The sequence below is a fragment of the Hyperoodon ampullatus genome (genome assembly GCF_949752795.1).
Source record: "Hyperoodon ampullatus genome assembly, chromosome: 2".
Classification (NCBI taxonomy): domain Eukaryota; kingdom Metazoa; phylum Chordata; class Mammalia; order Artiodactyla; family Ziphiidae; genus Hyperoodon; species Hyperoodon ampullatus.
Window position 1 is genome coordinate 153,775,377 of NC_136915.1, and position 19,610 is coordinate 153,794,986.

The window sequence follows — 19,610 nt, forward strand, 5'->3', positions numbered from 1 at the left end:
TCAGCTCGGTGCTCTGTGACCACCTAGAGGGGTGGGATAGGGAGGGTGGGAGGGAGACGCAAGAAGGAGGAGATATGGGGATATATGTATACATATAGCTGATTCACTTTGTTATACAGCAGAAACTAACAATACACTGTAAAGCAATTATACTCCAATAAAGATGTTAAAAAAAGAAAACAAGTTATCTAAAGATAAAGGAGAAAAAGCAAGCAAAAGCAGAAGCTGGAAGGCCTATAAATAACATAAAAATCTAAAAGGTATAAGAAAAAAAAATCACAAAGCAGTGCCTCCCCAAAGATTTTCTTTAGAGTCTCATTATAGGTGTTTATGGGACACTGGAACATCACTGATGCTTTCCTAGGGGATCTATCATGGGGGCTTAGGCTAACCTTAAAATGAGGCAGTCTGGGTACTTAATAAACTGTCTGAAAAGGGTCCAAGGCAGTTCTGCATTATACTGAATTCCTTCATGGAGCACAGCACCATATGAGGGTATTCCACCATATTGTGGATGGCTTGTAGTGAGTTTGCATATGATAAATGAGGTAATATATGTAAACAGTGACAGGCTATGTGATAATTATTTTAGTTGAAAAAGAGCCCTTTTATAAGCATAGGTGGAGAAAGGGAGGGCAAACTTTGCAATTGCTTAACAAGCCAACCATGATTTATTATCTTTCACTAAAAGGAGTCTTCACATTTGGAGGCATGATTTTATGGTCCATACTTCATTCAAATTGTAACATTCACTCAAATTAGTAACATTCAAACTATAAAGGGTCCACAATAACTGCATAAACATTCTACAATTGATTTTGAAAAAAAAAAAAAAAAGATTTAATGTTTACTTCTCCTATGCTTTGAAGGCCGGTATTTTAAATTTCCTTTTCTCATTCCCACCCAATCATTAAACCAGACCTGATCGCTCCGCTTCAAAAAAAAAAAAAAGCAACTTCCCTCATGGCACAGTGGTTAAGAATCTGCGTGCCAATTCAGGGGACACGGGTTCGAGCCCTGGTCCGGGAAGATCCCACGTGCCACGGAGCAACTAAGCCCATGCACCACAACTACTGAGACTGTGCTCTAAAGCCTGCGAGCCACAGCTGCTGAGCCTGCGTGCCACAACTACTGAAGCCCGCACGCCTAGAGCCCGTGCTCCGCAACAAGAGAAGCCACCGCAATGAGAAGCCCGCGCACCGCAATGAAGAGAAGCCCCTGCTCCGCAATGAAGAGAAGCCCCCGCTCGCCACAACTAGAGAAAGCCCGCGCGCAGCAACGAACACCCAATGCAGACAAAAATAAACTAATTTTTTTAAAAAACCACCCTAAGAATATTCCATGGAGTACACATACACATACATGCATGCACAAAGATACATTCAGGCACACGTGCACACACAGAAAAGGAAGATGATGAGGTACAAAAGAAATCATTGTATGATAATAGTCTTGAGCCATAATTAACAGTACAGAATTCCAAATAACAAGGTAAACCACTTCCAATGCCAAAACCTAATCCATGGCGTAAGATATTTTTGTTGCTGCAATACAGTCTTTTCCAGAGGACACAGGGTACTTCTGGGTGGCTCACCATGCATTTATCCAATGAAACAATTATTTAACTATTCAAGAAATGGGGTTCCAATGCAGAGGCAGGTAATCTGGAGGACACAGTTTCTACATACTATGGCCAGAACGACCTAGTTTTAGAAGTGCTGTATTGAGTTATTTAGGAGGAAGGAAAGTTCATTTATGAGTTCCCCATCCGCACACTGTTTTGTGAGGCTCTGCCCCAAGTAACCTTCTCCATTCCCACCCCATCCCCCCACCCCGTTCTTCCCCTAGCCACATCCCTGCTCTGGAGTATTCAATGGAGGAGAAAGACCCTGTCTCAAAGTTCTTACCCTGTTCTGTTCAAGTTCACAAGGCAACACATTTATTCAGCCATATCTACAAAATGCATCACAGAAAATGGAATCAGAACCTAACCACTCACTTAAACTAACATGTGCACCAATCAACTTCCTGTGTATCAGCCAAGGGGCCATTACTCCCATCAAGCCCAGCTGAGACCACACCAGGCCTGTTCATACGTGACTTGCCAATTTCAACTCCAGCTGAATTCTGAAAGCTGAGCTTCGCTGCTAAACACTGCCAGATGGTTGAAGGAAATGTGGTGGATTCCAAATAGAAATGGTAGAAATGGCTACCTCCTCCATGACCAAAAGGATTCCACAGTATTGCCCAAGAAAATGCCTGAGACACTTGTTTGGTTTATCTCCAAAGCACCAAACATAAACCAGGTCCATCTAATCCTCAGGATACCTCTGTGTGGACTCTAAATCCCATTTTATTTCTCTAGTTTTCTTTAGAAAACAGCTCTGTTGCCATGAATTCTGCAATGAGTTCATTGCAATAAGAAAAGACAGGGCTTCCCTGGTGGTGCAGTGGTTAGGAATCCACCTGCCAATGCAGGGGACACGGATTCAAGCCCTGCTCCAGGAAGATCCCACATGCCACAGAGCAACTAAGCCCGTGCACCACAACTACTGAGCCTGCGCTCCAGAGCCCACGAGCCACAACTACTGAAGCCCGTGCTTAGAGCCCATGATCCACAACAGGAGAAGCCCCCGCTTGCTGCAACCAGAGAAAGCCCGTGTGCAGCAACAAAGACCCAACTCAGCCCAAAATAAATAAATAAATAAATAAATTTATTAAAAAAAAGAAAAGACGGATGAACCGGCTCCCAGGGAGAGGAACCACATCTCTGAATCAATTGCTAAAAATGCAAAAATGCATTACTAAAAAAATAATGTAAGAAGAGCCACATATATTGTCATTTTCAGATGAGTAGTTTACTGGTTTATTTGGTTTGGAGTTTTGCATTTTAACAGGGAAGGATAAATGTATGTGAGCCCTCAAAAACAGGCTAGTTTCTTCAGTGGCAGATTGGCATGTGAATTCTTCAGTGTCATAATAAGAGCCCTCTTTCGGTATCATGAAAAGATTGTAGTAAATAAGGCCTTTAAAAACAGTTTGGGATGTTTTTGATTGATTTCTTCATTTATTTGTAAATATGGTGTTATCCCCCATGGTAGCTATTAATAGGGAAAGATATTTTTTGAGGGTTTTGTTTTTCTAGTTTTATGACAATGACACAGCTTTAATGCTAACTATTTATAAGGGTTACAGACACAGTCTTGGCAATTACTAGGGATTAAATTCACGATCTTATCTCAAGCATTTTGAAGAGTTAATCATCCAGAAGCAAAAGTTTAAAATACTTTCCATTAGGCTGTAATAGGGTCCCTGTAGTAGCCAGTATATTTCAGTTGTAAATTAAGAAACAAAAAGGTTGAGACACCTTCACATAAAATATATAGGAATTACATACAAGCATTCAAACTTTCACGGAGGCATGGAAAATACTTCAAAAGATGACTAGACACAGACTCTGAAAACAGCACTTCACGCAATTACATTCCAAATGCTTTGGAAAATAAACCACCATACATCAGTTGGATAACTGCAAAAAACAACTTGCATGCAATCAACCTCTACTCTGGATAGTCTGGGATTTCTATAACTGGCACGTCTATAATTAACAACTGCACCATCTTCATTTTCCTAGTCAATCTTTTCATAAAAGTACAGGAAAAGGAACTGCAGAGTAACACAGACCCAAGAGGCAAATCTCATAGCCAAGAAAATTCACTCTTCTGAGGCTGCACGACTCACTCCAAATATACAAAAAGATGAAGACCAGGGGATTACTTCACCTACAATCTCTGTAACTAGAAAATAGACACTGGCACCAATTTACCTTACAGAATTGACATTAAGCTAGTAAGATTTCACATCATAATCTTTACAAAGACAAAAAGCAATGCAAAATTCAGAAGCTTCCCCAGCAGAGTACTCTTTAATCAGTTCTTAATTATGGTTGATTATTTTAGTCCTCTGCAGATACAAACATATATAGATACACTTAAGCTGGCTATAAAATACAGCAAATTCCACTATTATCTGACAGGGCCAGGGAATGAAATGTTCGAGTACACCCATTATCACAGATAAATTTCCAATTCCCAAAAGATTAACATAAAATCAAGCCATAGAAATGTCCTTAATGTAGGTTAGCTTTACTTTGATGAAAGGAAATGCATGTTAAGATTCTGTATTTTTGTAAGCTCTAGCCATTATGAAAAGAGCAAAATGTGAGACGTTTCTACCATAGCTGATAGCTCTGGATAAATCAGCTTTCAGTAAAGATGAAAATATAAATTTGCAAAAGAAAAGGGGAATAACTTAGAGGATAATCACCAACGCTATGAAATTGTTATGGATTCTTTTTAGGCTCCTTTAAAAACCAGGGCTCTTAGTTTAGCCTTAGAAGAGGCCCAAGAGTTATCAAATTTATTCTTCCCCGAAGTGCTGGATTTCCTAATAAAACAACAGTTCTCTACCTTGAATAGAGTATAGCCATGAAGAGTATTCTCACATACCTGTGTTAAATTATTTATCCCTCCTCCATTTATTATTTTTTAATTAAAAGTAGAGTCACGATTATCCCTAAAGGAAATAATTCTAGCATATTTTTATGTTTTATTGGAATTCTTTATATTCCTTATTACTATTAACATGGCCTCCTTGCTTTTCTTAGAACAGCAGTGCTTAGTAGAAATATGTGAGCCAGGTATTTTTTTAATGTGACCTGAATTTTTAAAAATTATTATGCTAACACTACTTTGTTTTATTTATTTACTTATTTACTTACTTACTTACTTATTTATTATTTTGACTGTGCCGGGTCTTTGTTGTGGCACGTGGGATCTTCGCTGCAGCATGAGTGCAGACTTCTTAGTTGCAGCCTGCGGACTCAGTTGTGGCATGCAGGCTTCTTAGTTGCGGCCTGCAGACTCTTAGTTGCGGCATGCAAACTCTTAGTTGTGGCATACAAACGGGATCTAGTTCCCTGACCAGGGACTGAACCTGGGCCCCCTGCATTGGGAACACAGAGTCTTACCCACTGGACCACTAGGGAAGTCCCTGAGCCACATATGTAATTTAAAAATTTCTAGTAGCTACATTTAAAAAGTACAAAGAAGTAAAATTAATTATAATAAATTTTTTTAAAGAAGTAAAATTAACTTTAATAAATTTTACTTAAAATGGTATAGGGACTTCCCTGGTGGCACAGTGGTTAAGAATCCACCTGCCAATGCGGGGATACGGGTTCGAGCCCTGGTCTGGGAAGATCCCACATGCCGCTGAGCAACTAAGCCCATGCGCCACAATTACTGAGCCTGCACCCTAGAGCTCACGAGCCATAACTACTGAGCCCACGTGCCACAACTACTGAGCCCACGTGCCACAACTACTGAAGCCCGCATGCCTAGAGCCTGCGCTCCGCAACAAGAGAAGCCACCGCAATGAGAAGCCTGTGCACTGCAACGAAGAATAGCTCCCGCTCGCCACAACTAGAGAAAGCCCGCGTGCAGCAACAAAGTCCCAATGCAGCCAAAAATAAATAAATTAAAAAATAAAATGGTATATTCAAAATATTATGCTTTCAACATGTAACTATTATAAAAATGACTAATGAGATATATTAACTTTTTTTCATACTAGGTCTTCAAAATCCGCTGTGTATGTTATACTTACTACACATCTCAGTTCAAGCTAGCCACACTTCAAGTGCTCAATAGCCACATGTAGCCAATGGCTATCCTACTGGGCAGCACAATCTGAAATTAATAACTGTTCAAGGAACTGAAAGATTTTGGCTCAGTGGAAGATCATAGCTTCTAATGATCAAAGCCATCTAAAAATGGAATGAGCAGACTTACAAAAGGGTGAGAGCCCAGACTCTGGAGGGACTGTAGGGGGTCTAGACAGCCTGAGTGGTGTCTTTTTTTTTTTTTTAAACTTTCTATTTTATATTGGAGTATAGTTGATTAACAATGTTGTGTTGGTTTCCGGTGTACAGCAAAGTGATTCAGGTATACATATTCATGTATCTATTCTTTTTCAAATTATCTTCCCATTTAGGTTGTTACATATTATTGAGCTGTGCTATACAGTAGGTCCTTGTTGGTTACCCATTTTAAATATAGCAGTGTGTATATGTCAATCCCAAACTCCCTAACTATCCCTTCCCCCCGACCCTTCTCCCCACCCCATAACCATAAGTTCTGTTCTCTAAGTCTGTGAGTTTGCTTCTGTTTTGTAAGCAAGTTCATCTGTATCATTTCTTTGTTTTTTTGTTTTTTTTTTAATTTTTGGCTGCGTTGGGGTCTTTGTTGCTGCGTGCGCCCACTTTCTGTAGTTGCAGTGAGTGGAGGCCGCTCTTCGTTGCAGTGCACAGGCTTCTCATTGTGGTGGCTTCTCTTGTTGCGGAGCACGGGCTCTAGGGGAGCAAGTTCAGTAGTTGTGGCTCACGGGCTCTAGAGCGCAGGCTCAGTAGTTGTGGCGCACAGGCTTAGTTGCTCCACGGCATGTGGGATCTTCCCGGAGCAGGGCTCAAACCCGTGCCCCCTGCATTGGCAGGCAGATTCTTAACCACTGCACCACCAGGGAAGTCCCTGTATTTCTTTTTAGAGTCTGCATATAACATACTATATTTCTCTTTCTCTGTCTGACCTGAGTAGTGTTTTGCAGAGGAGACCACCTTATTAAGTGCTTCCTATGTGCCCAGCACTGAGATACGGTGGCAACTTTGCAAAAACTAACTCATTTAATCTTCCCAACAACTTATGGAGGCTGCTACTATTACCATCTTCATTCACAGATGAGAAAACAGAGGCACAAGGTGGTTAAGTAACTATTCAAGATCACACAGCAAATCAGTGGCAGAGCCAGGATTCAAACTCGGACAGTTTGGTCCAAACTCTCATTCCTAGCCACTAAACTCTGCTGTTTCTCCATGTATTTATTTTTCAAAGATAAGGATTAGTCATAAGGCAACATTGTTTTAGCTATTTCTCTCTTAATCTAGGGCAATGATTTTTCAAGCCATGTTGGGGTGTGTGTGGGAAGGGCACAAGGAGATGGGGCTCCAGACACCCTATCCACCCCCTCAGCAAACAGAGCAGCTCCATTTTACACACTGAAGTTCCACCTAAGATTTCATTTGAGGAAGAGGAAATCCATTGATCCAAACATATTGTAACTATATTATCAGAATTCTAATTTTCTGAGCCTCCTGTATCTCCCGAGCCTCTTCCTTTAAATAGAGTTCCCAGCCAGAAACTCATACCTAATTTTTTTTCTGAACTTATTTAAAACAATTAAAAATTTTTTTTCTTAAGGGGTTCACGTTATTTCCTCTTGCCAGGTTATTGTTATGTCCACCTAATTAGCATCTCTGTTCCTCCTGTCACCCAATCCCCATCGTTTTTCGGCTATTTGGTTCTTTTCTTAAAACTCAAGGTGATCATGTCATGCTTCACCTTGAAATCTTTTTATGGCTTTCCATCTCCAGGCAGTGTTTTATTACTCAAACGATTCTAAGAGTATTTACTAGAAGGCTAAATTAATTGTGAAACACTGAGCTCAACACATTTATTTTCTTAACTGCAGAACTTACGAGAGTGTTTCCCAAAGCATCTTCTTACCACGGCCCCTTTTTCTGCCACTACACATCCCTGGGAATTAGAGCGGTGGAGTCAGTCTACCTGAATTTGAGCCAGTCCAGTGACTACACTGTGGTCTCCCCATCCATAAAATGGGGACAGCAAGAGCAGCCACCTGACAGGCTTGTTAGAAAATTTAAATGAGTTGATCTCTGAAAGGCGCTCAGCACAAGATGTGGTACATTAAAAGGTGGTGATTATTTTTGTGACACATTTTAGAAACAATGTTCTACAGGATCTAGTTAAAACTCCTTAGCCAGGTACATCAAACCCTTCAAAAGCAGACTCCACCTACCTACCCACACTCCTATCCTCCCCTCCATGACCCCTACACACACACACTCACACACACACACACACACACACACACATCTGTGCAAACTGCACTCTGCCCTTCCCTGAAAATTCCATGTTCTTTCCTGTTTCTGTACCTCGGCACAGGCTGTTCTCTTTGTTTTGTTTCTTGTTTTTCCTATTCTCCCAACTCCAGGGTTTCTGGAAGCAGGGACCCTGTCATATTCTGCTTCCCCAGGGGATGACTGTGTTTGCTGACTAAGCCAGGCCTGGGCACTCTGGATGCCCTAGGAAATGGCAGCACAGCTGTGCATTCAAAACCAAATTTGACCCTGAAAACGTTTAGCATATCAGTTCAGGGATTTCTGAGCATGAGCCACCTGTTGTGTTCGCTTTGCTCAGCCCTGCAAGAAACACTTCTTTGCTCCAAACTCGGATGTTTCGGTTTGTTTGGCCTCACTGTGCATCGAGCCCATGAACCTGCATTCAGTAACAGGAGGATGAAGTCATACAGGACACGGGCAACTACTAGTAGAGAGTCAACTGAGACCTTCGGTGACCCAAGGTGACTCAGGATGACATTTCATTTTGTTGGAAGAGGAATATGTGTTTAACACTGAAACATGTATACTTTTCAATTAATGTTTGCGTATAATATTTGCTTAAGAAATCAGTTTATTACATTAAAAAAAGTTTACCATATGGACACACGTCATTATACGTTGGTCAAAATCCACACAATGTACACCACCAAGAGTGAACCCTAACCTACACTATGGACTTGGAGCATATGATGTGTTAATGTGGGTTCACTGACTGTACAAATGGACCACTCTGGTGCGGGGTGTCGACAGTGGGGGAGCCTGGGGGGGAGGGGACAGGAGGTATAAGGGACTTTCTGTGCTTTCCACCCAATTTTGTTATAAACCTAAAACTGCCTCAAAAAATACAATTTTTTTTTTTTTTTTTTTTGGCCGCACCGTGCAGCTTATGGGGTCTTAGCTCCCCAACCAGGGATGGAGCCTGTGTCTTGCAATGGAAGCATGGAGTCCTAAGCACTGGAATGCCAGGGAATTCCCTACAATCTATTTTTAAGTTATCTAATAAAACATAAATTATAATTAACATAGATCAAAAATTAAATCAAAATTAATTTTCCTTTCCTAATATAAATCCACTGTCAAGTTTAGGGTACACCTAAACTACAGAACACTTCTAATGGCAAATTCACCCCACTCTACTTTCCAAAACTTCATAAAGACTAAACAATTCATTGTATTTTAGATGAATTTTTTCTTTCTTCTCTAAAGCACCATCAGCCCTATTTGAAAAATGACCCACATACAAAGTCAAGTGACTGTGGCAGACCCCGTGTTCACACCCTACCCTCTGCTCTTGGGTGGAGCATGCATTCCTCCTTGAGGTGTGCCTGGGCAAATGAAGAACAAAGTATTACATTGCTCTATCTCATCCTTCAATTCAAGAGGACTTTCTATAGGACTGTTTCACAAAAGGCCAATACCTTCAATGTGATCTATCACAGAATGAAGGCATAAAACCAAAAGAGAAAGTGATTTGTTCTAATGTGGATGCACCTGTTTAGAGCATGTCAAAATAAAGCCAACATTAAACGCAAACCCCATCTTAGCATTAGAAGATCAATCACCCTGCAACACACACTGGACAGTAGAATCTGGACTTCACTGCTCTGTCCTTTGTGACAACCCAGTTGTAGGATAATCCAGGGTTGACCTTTGCCCTCTCACTGAGAGAAACAATACTCTGCTGAAAGTTAATTATTATTATCATACACATCTCCAGACACCCCTCACTTTGCACCTTACACTCTGGCTTTACCTGGTGATTCACAGAGATGCCTTCTCAGGCTCCCAGAATGGTGCCTGATCCATGGACATCCATGGATCGTCAAAAACCCAGTTCCCCATGCCCAGAATGACCTGCCTTCTTTTCCACCTACTGAACTCCTGGGCATCCTTCAAGTCCCTGTTCAAAATGCGAGGGCTCTGTTCATATTGCACTGAGGCTTCCTCTCCCCTAGCTAGGGCTGCGGTGTTCAGTGGAGCAGGCCGTGCACTGCACAACTCTAAGGAGAGCCACTGCCTTTCAGGCCAGCCCCTGCATTGCATTTAGTGCGGATCACATTCAGTCTTACCTGGTTTTTACATGCTGGATTCCTCTACTAGTCTGTGCATATCTTGAAGGAAAAATTACAACTTATTTATCTTAGTTTCACCAAGTCCCAAAACAGTGTCTGGAACACTGCAGTTGTTCAGTATTTTCTTTAATGAAAAAATGTTTTTCAAAACTCTCAAATTGGAACAATTATACATTATTAGACGCAGCCCTATGCATTTGCCATACTACATCTCTTCTAATATTTACAACAGCCCTGTAACGTAAGTGAGGTGAGTATCACTATTCCCATCTTATTGCTGAGAAAACTGATTTCCAGAGAAGTTCAATAACTTTTCCAAGGTTATCTAGTAAGTGACAGAACCATAACTTGACTCAAGTTCAAGACTCCAAAGCCTGCACTTGTAACTACTTAACCACATACTATACTGCTTCTAATGCATGCAAAGAATACTTAGTTGTTCTCATTTAAGTTACTGGGAATGTTCAAAAATAAAAACCACTGCATATATTTTCAAATGATCTATAATGAAAATTTTTATGATAATTTAGACCAGCCTCTTGGCCAACTGACAAGAGCATTAAGGTTTTTCCTTTATGCCGATACACATGCATATGTTTAAATATGTGCACCCTAATGTGCTACTAAGAAGCAAAAAAGAGCCAATTATCAACCAGCAAGGTCAGAACATTTCACGTGTTTATTGTGTCAGCTACCAAGCTACATATACCTGTTGGGCAGGACAGTCTCCTCCACAGGAAGGTAAATGTCAAAGGAAGGCCTGAACACTGAAACCAAAGTATAAACACGAAGACCAGTAGGAAACAGAAGTGCTCAGGTGAAACAGTCCCCCAGAGGACAAGAGGCAGCCTGTGGAAGATGCCAAGCGGAGAGGAAGACCTTCCTTGACCCCAACTCCTTTGTGCAAATGGAAAAAGGGTGGATCCTGAGAGGTGAGCAAAGAGATCAAATAAGATCACTTTCAATAGGGACCGCTCCCCTCTTCTGCATCACCCTGAGAACTGGGCAATGGTGTCACAGGGCCCAGGACAATCACAGAGCTCTTCCTTGCCCTCGGGAAGGCTTGACTCTCAGGGGTCTGCTGTCATTTCAGCACTGGCAACCTTTCAACCACACCCCCTTACCTACCAGCCCATATGCCACATGCGATATGCTCCCAAGACACAGATGCTTGAGGGGGTTTCTCTCAAAAGTCCCTTGTCCTAAATGTCTGTAAGACTGAAAAAAAAAAAAAAAAGCAGGGCTTGCTGGTTACAAAGGGCACATTGCTCTAAGAATCTCTTCTAAAGAGAGATAACGTGACTGTCTTAATGGTGAACCCTGGGTTTGCTTAAAGCCCAAAGAAAACAAGGTCATGAGGAATCTTAAAAGGAACAAAACCCCCATTTTACAAGCTCCCACAAAAAAAAGCCTCGCTGGTCATGCTCACTTTAAATGCTCTTTCTTTTTTTTCCTCTTTTCCCTCTTTGAAGAGGAAAATATGGAAACAAACAAACAAAAAAGCAGCTGCATCCACCACTTATGTGGTTTTCTCCTTGATATGCAGCCGGAATGACAAAATCCCAGCTACCCACTTGATTGTTTTAAAGAGAGTAAATGGCTTTGGGGAGGAAAGTCTCATAACAACCTCCTCATGGGCTGAAAGCAAAGGGGAGCCGCCACCCCCAGCCCCCAGCCCGTGCCCCGTGCAAACTCTAGGGGGTGTCCCTGCTTCTCACAACATCAGAGCAGGTCTCTGCATCCACTGAAAGGTGTTAAGATCTAGGCCGTGCTAAGAATAACAGGATGCTTTGAAACCAGGCTGAGGCTGAAAAGCCTGGCAGGTGCCAAGAGAAGGCGGCTGGTCCCTGGGGTTGAGCTCTGGCGCATCCACCCACCATGCTTGCACCCTTACCTCCCGCAGCTCCAGCCTCTGGGCCACCGCCTCCAGGCACTCCTGCCCCGTGCTCTCCACAGACAGCGTGCACTCGATAACGTTGCTGTCCAACAGGCGGATGCGGGTGACAAAGCAGTTCTTGCTCAGGACGTTGTAGCGCCGGGTCCGGCGGAGCTTCAGGCCGAAAGGCATGGCTCTGTGGCCCTCGGATGCTGCCCTCCTGTCCTGACGCCCACGCCCCTGAGACGGCCTTAGCAGCTTTGTGACTGGGCGATGACACTAGCACCCGTGCTCCTCCAAGTGCGGGAAAAGGCGTCCATGCCCAGTGTGGCGCTCTGGAGGGTCGCTGCAAACAGAAAAGCAGCAGCAAGGTCATCACCTGGAAGGGAAGCTCCAGGCGGCACATATTCCACACACACAAGCAGGTGCCCCTGATAGATGAATGTCCAGATTCAAGAGCCCGCAGACTCTTGCTCCCAAGCGCCTTGGTCTAACCCGTGCAGTTGACCTTACCTTACAAGGGTGATATGATAAGACCCACTTTATGGCTAGAGTAACTGATGTTCAGCGAGATTAAAAGAACTCATCTAAGAACGCAGGCGGCCAAGCCAGAATTCACACCAGTGTCTATGCGACTTCGATTCACATGTTTTTCATCGTACAAGCCTGTCTGCTCAAGAAAGCAGAAGTAGAATTTGAACTGTTTTTTTTAAACTTCTAAATATATTATCTCATTTCAGCCTCATTAACAACCCTCTGGGTGTCGATTGTACAATCCCTATTCTAGAGAGGAAAAAAGTGGGGTTCAATGATTTAAGCAACTCCCTGATCCTGAACTTAAAATCTTATCTTATTCCTCACTCTTTGCAACACTGCCTCTTTACTTCCATTAACATTATTTCCGTTTATTTTAATATTTATACTTATTTTCTCATTTACTTTATCTTATTTACTTTATTACTGGATGATAGAAAATGGAGTGAATATGCATTTAATTATTAACTAATTATAAATTAGTAATTAATGATTAACTACTCAGCAACTTTCTTTTTTCAAAAAAAAATGAATACATGAATTTTTTAATGCACTTAAAATCACAACTCTATCCTTTTTTCACCAGATATTTAGACAGATGTGGGGAACCACCCTGCAATCATTTTGTTCCTTTACAGAATTCTTGATGCAAAAGCCCATCACCAAATTACAGATAATTTAACTTACTAATAACAAGATTTACTGACACCCGGATGTCCCACCAAATGGCAGCAGTGACATTACTGCCATGGACAACACGAGAACAAAGTAACAACAGTAAAAGCGGCTTTACCATTCCGCCCTGTGCCAGCAGTTCTCTCACTGGGAGACTCGTTAAACTTAGCTTCCAAAGAAGCCAGAAATGTCCACACGGTCTCTCTGTTCAACTTTCCGTTCTCCACGAAGCGCAAAGGACTATCTCTTGCTCATATGATTGTTCTGTTCATTGGATTCCCTAAGTCAGGCAGGCTTTATGCCCTTTATCCACAGAATTACCTCTGAGCCCCCTGACACTTGGATAGACAAACAGGAATAATTACTTGTAGGAATTCTTGCATTAATAAGTAAAATGGCTTCAATATTTAGAAATCACTCCTTGTCAGTACCCCAGGCCTCACAGAGGTTGTCAGGACACAACCCTACAACACAGTAAAACACACTCCTGAGACTCCCTCGGCCAGTCTTTGATGCCTGCCCTCGGCACATTCCTTAGCGTGACAGGTACGTGTTTTATGATGGCTTAAAATACATATGCTAGAGACTTGGGCTTGGTAAAATAGATTAACATTTCTAAATCACTTAATGTTGGCAGAGTATCATGTTTACCTGCAAGGTAGGCCAACCTGATGATCTCCTGGTATCTGCAGAAAAAAAATATGGAGGGACCCACCCAGAAAAGAAAAAAAAATAGAGTATCAGAATTTAAATACAGAGTCCTTAAGAGTCTACTACTCCCACATTCCATCAACCTGCTAAAACACAGGGCAGAAGACACCAAGATTCAACTCCTATATTAGCTAGAGAGCCTCCAAGAGAGAAAAATATTTGCTCTGTGGGCACAAGTCACATTTCTCATCCTGGGCCGGGCACTTTACATTTGGGTGTGTCTCACCTTGAACGCCTAGGAAGGAATGTGGCTGGCTTGGTGCACTTTTATCCCAGGCACTGCTAAACACAATCTCAGCTACATATTTGACAGGACACAATCCACAACGCAGTTAGTGAGATAAAAAGTAAACTGCATGGGCTTCCCTGGTGGCGCAGTGGCTGAGAGTCTGCCTGCCAATGCAGGGGACACGGGTTCGTGCCACAGTCCGGGAAGATCCCACATGCCGCGGAGCGGCTAGGCCTGTGAGCCATGGCCACTGAGCCTGAGCGTCCAGAGCCTGTGCTCCGCAATGGGAGAGGCCACAACAGTGAGAGGCCCGCGTACCACAAAAAAAAAAAAGTAAACCGCACAACGTGTACAGATGATCAGTTTTTATAATAAATAAATAAACGGGAAAAAAATATAAGTTCACCAAAATGACTGTTATCTCAGGGCTACATGGTGACGGTATCAAACGGAACTCTTATTTTATATTTCATATATAGTCATCCCTCTGTATCCTCAGGGGATTGGTTCCCGGATCCCAGCAGATACCAAAATTCGAGGATGCCCAAGTCTCTTATATAAAATGGCATAATGTTTTGCAAAGAACCTATCTCGTATACTTTAGTTCATCTCTAGATTACTTATAATACCTAATACAATGTAAATAGTTGGCCAGCTTGGCAAATTCAAGTTTTGCTTTTTGGAACTTTCTGGAATTTTGTTTTAAAAAATATTTTCAGTCCAAGGTTGGTTGAATCAGCAGATGCAGAACCTGTGAATACGAAGGGCCAACTGTATTTCTGAATTGTTCTAGCATTTTACAATTGCCTTATGTTTGTAAATAAAGATTCTTTTAAAATATATTAGCTACAGAAAATGATATATATCAGGTGCAACATCTGACAATTTGGCAACACACCTCCTAGAAAATACCTATTTTAGGTTTAAAGAACTTTTAAAATCTTCAATTTGCAAGACACTTGCCAGGTAAAGTGTCAACAAAAAGGTTATAAGAAAACTGGTCTGGTCCCTCTAAAAGTCAGTGTCCCGAAACAAGAGCTGAACAGGAGGGTTTGGAGGCAGGTTGGTCTAGAGTAAGAGAAATTCCAGAGTTATAAAAGCAAAATGCAATGTGTGAGCCTTAAGCAAACCCAGGTTGGAAAAAAATATTTATCAAACACATGAGACCATCAGGGAAATCTGAAATAGAGAGTAGAAATGAGATGATATGAACATATGATGGTTAACTTTCTTCTGTTTTTAATAGTGGAATTGTGGTTACCTAGGAGAATGGCTTTAGGAGATGCCAGTGGATATATTTAGGGGTAAAAAGGCACTCACGTGATGAGAGGAGGGAGAACTGCAATTGAGCTGAGCGGTTCTAAGAGCCAAAGTTTAATCTCAGGGAACAGAACATTCACAAACCTTGGTGTGAGAACTGGATTCACCCAGAGAGGCCTGGAGTGAGTGCCCAGTTACTAATCCTCAGTTTACTCATCTGGAAAGATAACCTCAGCCTCAGTCTACTCATCTGGAAAGATAACCCCTACCCCAAGTTTGTGAGGAGTTAATGAGAAAATGTTTCCGGGGTGCACTCGGTAAGTGTGGGCGTGTTCCCTTCCTATGCCCCTCACAGTGAGCTGGGTTTGCTCAAAGGATAGCAGAGCAGGTGTGAAAAGGACTTGAGTACCTTGCCACCTACTGTGGACAAAGCCTTTTAAATAGAAAAAAGGCAAAACAAGGAATATAGAGTTTAACATGAAGCAATGACAATTCCATGGGGAAACTTGACCATGTGTAAAACGAACCATGGACTCTCCCAGAACTGCTACCTTGTCATTCATTCCCCCAACTGACATCTGGAGCAGAGAGGAGCCGCTCATTCGACGAAATGTCCCATTACGAGCCCATTCTCAGTGGGTTAGAAGACTGTAGCCTTCTCCTTAATCCCTTATTTCAGTCAATAACATGTGTATAGTGTCTGGTGTCAGCAACTGGCTTTTTGGGGTTTTCTTTTTTTTGGTAGAAGATTGATTCTAAACTGCCTTTGGGGGACTTCCCTGGAGGTCCAGTGGTTAAGATTCCATGCTCCCAATGCAGGGGGCCTGGGCTCAATCCCTGGTCAGGGAACTAAGGGCCCACAAGCCACAACTAAAGACCCCCCTTTGTCTTTGGTCCTATAATCCACTAGGCTGTGTCTCTACAGCTGCTTAGCGTATCCCAGTCTCTCTCACACTGAAGAATCGCCCATAGGTGTCTTAGTTCCCAGTTAGAATCCTGAAGGGAAAGATCTGTGTCAGATTCTCTGTCAGATTCAGCTCTGTGGTCTCCTGTGACCCTAAAGTGGAGCTTTGTACATGGCAGAAAGCTAAATAAATATTTGTTGTTACAATGAAAGAAAGAATGGCGTGCGGCCGCGTTTGAATGGCCCTGAGTGGGCTCGGCCGGGGACCCGAGGGCTAGTCTGGGCTGCCGGGGCGCAGTCGGTCAGCGCCTGGGCTAGGCGGAGGCGCCGCGGTACCATGAGGCGCCGGTTTTTAAGAGATTATGGCATCTGAAACCCACAATGTTAAAAAACGCAACTTTTGTAATAATATTGAAGATCATTTCATTGATGTTCCTAGAAAAAGGATCTCTAATTTCACTAATAAGAACATGAAGGAGGTTAAGAAGTCTCCAAAACAGTTGGCTGCTTACATAACTAGAACAGTTGGACAAGCTGTGAAAAGCCCAGATAAACTACGTAAGGTGATCTATCACAGAAAGAAAGTTCATCATCCTTTTCAAAATCCTTGCTGCAGAAAAAAGCAGTCCCCCAACAGTGGGGGCTGTGACATGGCAAATAAAGAGAATGAGCTGGCTTGTGCAGGCCGCCTCCCTGAGCAAGTGCGGCAGGGTAGTCGACCATATCTGGTTAGCCCCAGTGATTCTGGTTCTTCACAGACAGAAAGCCCATCATCAAAATATAGTGGGTTTTTTTCTGAGGTTTCTCAGGACCATGAAACAATGGCACAGGTTTTGTTCAGCAGGAATTTGAGATTGAATGTAGCTTTAACTTTCTGGAGAAGGAGAAGTATAAGTGAACTTGTAGCTTATTTGGTGAGGATAGAAGACCTTGGAGTTGTGGTGGATTGCCTTCCTGTGCTCACCAATAGTTTACAGGAGGAAAAACAATACATCTCACTTGGCTGCTGTGTAGACTTGTTGCCTCTAGTAAAGTCACTACTTAAAAGCAAATTTGAAGAATATATAATAGTTGGTTTAAACTGGCTTCAAGCAGTCATAAAAAGGTGGTGGTCAGAACTATCATCCAAAACAGAAATTATAAATGATGGAAATATTCAAATTTTAAAACAACAATTAAGTGGACTGTGGGAACAGGAAAACCATCTTACTTTGGTTCCAGGATATACTGGTAACATAGCCAAGGATGTAGATGCTTATTTATTACAGTTGCATTGAGAGACTTCATCTACTAAATAGCATTTGGTTATTCGAAACATCCCTGGACTATATGATTTCCCCAAAAAATGTCTCACCTGAGAACTGTGAACTGTGGAAGAAATCAAAACCATTTTTTCCTTTAAAAAGCCACATAATGAAACCACTAATGAAATGCTAAGGATCTACTTCACATTGAAGTGGGAAAATATCCGAAAGGAGCAGCTTCAACTTCAATGAGGTGAAAGTGCACTATGAAGATTGTTCACCTTTGCTGCAATTTGGGATTTATATGGTTATTTGGTAACATTGTTTAAGAACTACTGGGTCTTAATGCAATCCTGCATAAGAATATAATTTATACTATGTGAAAAATAAGACAGGACTTAATTACTAGGAATTATATAAAGACCAATCATCATTACTTTTTTTAAGATTGTGTTTTATAAGAAAACACTTAAATGTGTGCAGCTACTATTTTCTTATGTTGAAAAGACTTTGAAAGTTTAAACCATCATAGCAGATAATCAATACTAAAAGTTTTTTGTTCACACTGAGATACTGTGTATGCAGAATGCCTTAATTATTAATAAGCCAATGTGTATGATACCAATATCTGTTTAAGAAAATTAAAACCAACCATGCTTCTGGCATGATAAAATCATGGAATTAAATCAGGGGTTTCCATTCATGTAGAATGTTGTTGTTAAAACTTATTCCACACCATTCTTAAAACCTGAGAATATTTTTAGTATCTCTGATTTTTTTTTTGCCAGAATCATCATGTCATGTGTGTATGTGTTATTCCCATACATAAGAAAAAGGTGAATATGTATTTGTATGAATGCTTAACTGGAAATGTCCATGGAGTTGGCTAATTTATATTCACTTTTTATTGTATATAGATTTCTAATATTTTCAGTTCTGTATCATTTAAGTTTTCTTCATTTGAGTAAATTCACTAAATATTTCTAAAAAAAAAAAAAAAAAAAAAAAAAAGAATGAATCCTAAAAATAGTTGAGATTTCGAAACCAAGGTAGGACAGGGGCCTCCAGGTGACCCCAGTGAAACTTGAGGAATCTGAAGCCTCAGCTAGGACTGACTTGGGGGCGCTTAAGAGAGGCTTCAAACTGTGGAGAAATGGGATGAGAAGTTATTCAGCTCACTGGTATTTTGGGGGAAAAAATTTTACCCAGATTTTGAAAAGAACATTCCCACCACCCAAGTTTCCCTTCTCCAGCCCTTAATGTGCCTTGTCCTGGGGGTGGTCTCGAAGACTAGAGAGATGCCATATCCCCTGGAAGTTCTATGCGAAAACGACAATGGAACTACCGATTGGATAGTATTCTAGTGTGCCCATGACTGCCGAAAGCAATTTGTTGGGATATTTGCTGGGTAAACACCACACTTAAAGGCCTTTTATGGAATAGGCAACAGTGAGAGAGAACATACAGAAAGCTTCAAAGTCACTTCTAAAACCCTCTCCTGACTAGCCCATCAGATTCCCCAAACCTCTAATATGTATATATCCATCTTTGACTATCAGCTGTGAATTTCCAGTACCTGGTACTCTTCTTTTTCTTAAACATATCAACAAAAACCCTGCAAGTTGAAAACACAAAGCAAAGACAGCTTTCTCATAATACAGAAAAAATTGTTTGGCTGATTTAATAAATCTTTAAATAAGCTGGGTTAAAAGTAGAGAGATCTTTCATAATGTCAACCAAATACAGCTTAATCTTCTTTATTGATTTACCTGTACAGTCTTTAGAAAAATGAAAGACAGAAATTAAAACCCAAATCTTCAAGATGGTCATCACACTTTCTCTTGATTTCCCATGCTATATTACACATACTTGACATTTTTTTTCTCCTAAATGTAAGTTCTGAAATCACTAGCAGAAGCTAACTGCTGTTCAGCTGCATTCTTTATTTACCAACAGCCTCTGGAATTTTTCCAGTATTCCATATTATTACAACTCCCAAGCACACCTCACAGAACTATGTAACCCTGGTCTGGGTGTGAGAAAGGAAAAATTGATGCAACTAGTCCATCC

The 19,610-nt window shown here is 41.4% G+C and overlaps 2 protein-coding genes across 2 annotated transcripts in view; one reads left to right on the forward strand and one right to left on the reverse strand.

The window, feature by feature from the left end:
• Window positions 1–12,175, reverse strand: part of PTPN14 (protein tyrosine phosphatase non-receptor type 14) — a gene marked incomplete at both ends in the record, with an annotated part of 99,785 nt that extends 87,610 nt beyond the window's left edge. Inside the window, one exon of the mRNA XM_079696991.1 lies at window positions 12,002–12,175. Within this exon, the coding sequence (XP_079553117.1) occupies window positions 12,002–12,175 (174 nt within the window). The remainder of the gene's footprint in view (window positions 1–12,001) is intronic.
• A 4,483-nt stretch (window positions 12,176–16,658) lies between these two features.
• Window positions 16,659–17,573, forward strand: LOC307048961 (KATNB1-like protein 1; the record flags this gene model as incomplete). The annotated part of the gene is made up of 1 exon (XM_079698257.1): window positions 16,659–17,573. One exon carries the CDS (start codon window positions 16,659–16,661, stop codon window positions 17,571–17,573), a length of 915 nt encoding a protein of 304 aa, XP_079554383.1.
• Window positions 17,574–19,610: the final 2,037 nt, after the last annotated feature.